Source organism: Miscanthus floridulus, chromosome 19 (assembly GCF_019320115.1).
Source record: "Miscanthus floridulus cultivar M001 chromosome 19, ASM1932011v1, whole genome shotgun sequence".
NCBI classification, from domain to species: domain Eukaryota; kingdom Viridiplantae; phylum Streptophyta; class Magnoliopsida; order Poales; family Poaceae; genus Miscanthus; species Miscanthus floridulus.
Genome location: NC_089598.1, coordinates 74,159,503 through 74,164,155, shown reverse-complemented (window position 1 = coordinate 74,164,155; position 4,653 = coordinate 74,159,503). Strand labels below are relative to the sequence as shown.

The following is a 4,653-nucleotide window of genomic DNA, read 5'->3' as shown; positions in this document are numbered from 1 at the left end:
GATCTAGTGGTAGTATATGAGTTTGTTCATGAGCTAGTGAACCCAAGTACTTGATCTATTTTGGATTGCTAAACAAGTGACAAGTACAACCTTGATAAGATAATCGCTTAATGTGTGTGAAGAAGCTTAGAGATGGTTCAAACAGGACTTGGAAACTTAGGCAAATCAATCTAGTTCAAGTCAATACTAGAAGCTCATGAAGATGATAAAAGTTAAAGAACAAGACAACAATACAAATGGATATCAAGGTCAAATTACAAGTGGTATCTAGACTCAAGTGTTTCTTCAAGTAGTACTCACAAGTGGTGTCTAGATCAAGATTTCAAGTGGAATCCTGTAATTCTTCAAGTGGTTCCATATCATTGCACAAGAAATATCCAGATAATCACATAGTTACAAATAGTATTCAGACAAATGGTATCTAGCACATCAAATGATGGTTCCACAAGTGATCCTCAACTTTAAGTGATCATAAAGTGAAGTAAGTTCCCTCACATACAAGAGATCAAGTTTATCAAGTGGATGACCCATGCTTTGACATAGGGGGAGGTGCCCCATCAATTCGTATCAAGGTCAAAGATCCTACATGAGGTATCTCAAGGGCTACAAGTGGTGTCATTCCAACATATTTAGTGGTGTCCATAAAAAATGCAAGATTCAAGTATCAACCATCTACCCTAATGCAATCCTTTGTATCAATAAGAAGCACACCTTTTATGGAAATTGATGAAAAGGGGGAGAAGTTGGAACAAAGATAAGAAAATGCATCATGGGGAGAAGTAGAAGTTGGACATGGACAAAGAGGGAGCAACATTGAAGAATGGAGAAGGATAAAAAATTCTTGGACAAGAGAAGCACACAAGTAGGGGGAGCAAGCTCATGAACTTGTTTGGTTGCATTTAATATGTGCATATTCATGTGCTTGCTTGTATTGCATAAGTTTTAAATTTAATATGCATGCTTGTGTGTGGTGTATGCTAGTTGTAGAATTTGATTGATGAAATGAAAACTAGCATGCATAGGATGATAGCTAGACACTTGGTACATTTTTCAAGTAATACTAGTACCTTGCTTCCAATGTTGATCTCACGGGGTATCGAGCGTTTTTGTTTCTAAGTGGTATCTAGCTAACCATGGTGCTAAGGATGAACTTAAAGGTGAACTCTGATTGGTATCACGCTTCAAAGGTTTATTCTTTACACCTTAGCATCATTTGGTAATAATTACTCTCCCACAATTCTAATCTATGCATATATGCAAGCTTCAAATCAAACACTCTAGCACATATGTAGGGGAGCTAATACTACCAATTCGGGGTTGTGGTACTTGTCCAAAATCCTTTACACATGGTAAAATTGCTTGGGCAAGCAACATAAATCCATTTGAGCTTAATTTTTATATCTTTGTAGAGTTGTCATCAATTACCAAAAGGGAGAGATTGAAAGGTCCCTAGTTTGGTTTTGGTAATTGAGTAACAACCTAGATGGACTAATGCATTTAAATGTGAGATACAAAGATGATTAGTCCACAGGTACACTAGTGTGAGCAACTCATGCCATAATGGTGAAAATGACTTGGATTTGTTGCATGGCACACATATGTGATGAAGGAGCTCATTGCATATGAGACATGGCCTTGAGTCATGTGACTAAGATAGAGAAGATCAAAACAATACTTGGCTTGATGACCCACCTGTTGGTGGTCCTTATCGATCAAATTCGACCACCAAATAAGATACAAAAAGAGGAGAACTAGCATGACTTACACACATATGTTATTCATATTGATATATTTCCACATGTATTGGAAGATCAATGTTTTGCAGGACATATACAAGAATACGGTGTAATTATAGTCAAAGTGTGCCATTAGAAAAAGTGTAACGCAGATCCGCTCAAAGGAAATAGAAGAAAGGCCCATGTACCCTGCAAATCTAGGCCAAGCACCGGCATAGTAGTGGCCCAACCCACCTTAGGAGCCGACCACGCAAAGACGGTGGTGAGGGGGCTAGCCCTGGTGTGGCCGCACTAGGGGTGCGCCCGCACCCCTGCCACCGCCTCTCGGGTCCACTCAATTCTGGCGGTTGCATGGTGCCATGCAGGGGCAGTTTTGGATGGTTTCCATTTTTACCTCAGCCGAAACCGACCTCAAACATCTATAAATAAAGGAGTAGAGCCACACACAAAAACATACACCACACAAGAGCTCTCTCTCTCTCCCACACTTGTATCTTTTTACCTTTTAGTAGTTTTTGGAGCAAGGCAAGCTTCATTGGAGAGCTTGAACCTCTAGGGGCAAAACTTAGTATGAATAATATGAAGAGTTCCCTTATGTTCTTGTTCTCATTTTATCAATATAGTTATGTTATGTAATTAGAGCAAAGTTCTTATGTTATTAGTTTAACATATAGGACTTTATTCTTAACCCTTCATACAACACACATGTTTAGACCAAGACCTAAATTGAGGTAGTGAGTTCTACTTTAAGATTAGTTGTGGTCATTATATTCTTGTAGGTTCGTCATCCGTCCCTATGGTGGATGCTCGAGTAGAGGACTCCTGATAAAGATGGATGTTCCTAGTCGACGCTAGAGTAGTAACTAGTAGCATAGATGTGGTGTCTAAGCTAGAAATTACCTTCATTTGCCTCGTATCCTCTTGTTGAGGGGTAGGCGGCAGGTGGTGACAGCCCTGTCTATCCTTCGTAATCCCCCACATTCGGATATACAACGTAGAGCCATAGGCCAACAACGCTTGGCAGACCAAATGTTATCTGGTTCCCGAAGTAAGTTTATAGTGACCAAAGCTATCTTAACTTAGAATCTCTAACCTTAGAAACTCATGTATTTGTATGACTATCTACTTAAGCATAGCTATATAAGATAAGCCTGCTCTAGTCTAGGTTTATTCTTTTATTCTTTGTTCTTTCTTTTATATTTATCCTTGAGATTGACTCGAGTGTGTGTGTCACACTATCCAATATTTATCCTGGCTTACCCCTGTTATGGACTTTGGTCTACTATGCAATCATGTTATCTTGTCCATATCCTTATTAGAGACTTTTACACCATGCCTTTCTTTAGGAAAATATAAATGAATGATACCAGAATATTTTTGGGTAAAATGCTATAATGATATATCCGTGCACTTGCTGAGTATTTCTGTATGTGTTCAGAAATATCATCATGACATTTCTAGTGCCATTACTAGGAAACACCAATCCTAGTGGTGATGCTAAGAAATGTCAATAAGCATTTCTGGTGCTTTTGCTAGAGAGGGAACTGGTTTAAAAGAATCTATTAGGACATGTTCATGATAATATGCATGTGTAGTAGCCATTTCTCATAATAGGATAACTTTGCTTGTTTTCTCCTGTGTGGATGAAAACAGGATAGTGTAAGATGGTTTTGACTTGCCAATGACCTTCACCGAGAATCCGGAGTCATTCCTAAAGAAGGCCTGACCTCGTGTCGATCCTCCTTCCACTACTCTATCGGCAACCTGACCTGTCACCCCTGCACCATCTATACAAAACACCATGGCCGACAAGATGTTGCACGAGTACTTCAACCCCACTATTGCCAACGTGCCCATTGGGCCCGCTGTCAACATGGGCGACGCAGACTTGCAATTGAAGACCAGCCTAATCTTGATTGTGCAAGCCCATCCGTTCTATGGACTGCCTAGCGAGGACGCCAATGCACATCTCCAACACTTCCTGGAGCTGTGTGACACCATCGTCATGGAGGGTGTCACACCGAAGATGATTAGACTCCACTTGTTCCTGTTCTCCCTCCGAGGGAGGGCAAAACAATGGTTCTACAAGGACCAAGAATCTATCAACACATGGAACAAGTGTTCCACGACATTCCTCGCGAAGTTCTTCCCGATGGACAAAACCGATGCCCTTCATGGAAGAATTTCCAACTTCTACAAGACAGCATCAGAATCTATCCTAGAAGTGGGGAAGAGACTGCAAGAACACATCCTTGCCTGCCCACACCATGGGATGGAAGACTGGTTGATCCTTCAAAACTTCTACAATAGGCTAACTTCCACATCTAGAGCCCACATAGATGCTGCTACCAGAGGAGCCTTCTTCTCACTCACAGTCAGCGGAGCTATGGCTCTAAATTGAGAAGATGGTCTCCAACTAGGGGTGGAGTGAAGACAGACTCCAACCCCAAGAAGACTGCATGCATACCATGGAGGAAACGGATATGCTGGCCACAAAATTGAATCTCCTAATAAAATGCTTGGACCAGTACAATGCCATAAAAGGAACACCCTATGGTACCGTCCAATCACCCTACTCGCATATACCATACGAGGTGTGCGAAAACTTTGGACACACGGGGAACGACTGCCTCAAGACCCATGAAGATGCATTGAATGACAACAACGGGTTTCGTCCACAAGGAGGTCCGGGGTGGAATCAGTCGCACCCACCATATCAGGAAGGTAACTTTATTTACAATTCAAATTTTGCAAATTAACACTCCTTCATAGATCTTGTGTTAGGGCAAGCTCAAATAAATGAAAACTTGACAAAGAAACTTGCCTCTAACGATGAAATTTTTTAAAACATTAATTCAAATTTAGAAGGCTTAAACTTTTCCTTTGAAAATCAATTAAGCCTTGATAAAATGTTTGA

The 4,653-nt window shown here is 40.7% G+C and overlaps 1 protein-coding gene across 1 annotated transcript; it reads left to right on the top strand.

The window, feature by feature from the left end:
* The first annotated feature begins 3,537 nt into the window (after positions 1 to 3,537).
* Positions 3,538 to 4,137, top strand: LOC136526182 (uncharacterized). Its single transcript, XM_066518939.1, has one exon. It carries the CDS (start codon positions 3,538 to 3,540, stop codon positions 4,135 to 4,137), a length of 600 nt encoding a protein of 199 aa, XP_066375036.1.
* Positions 4,138 to 4,653: the final 516 nt, after the last annotated feature.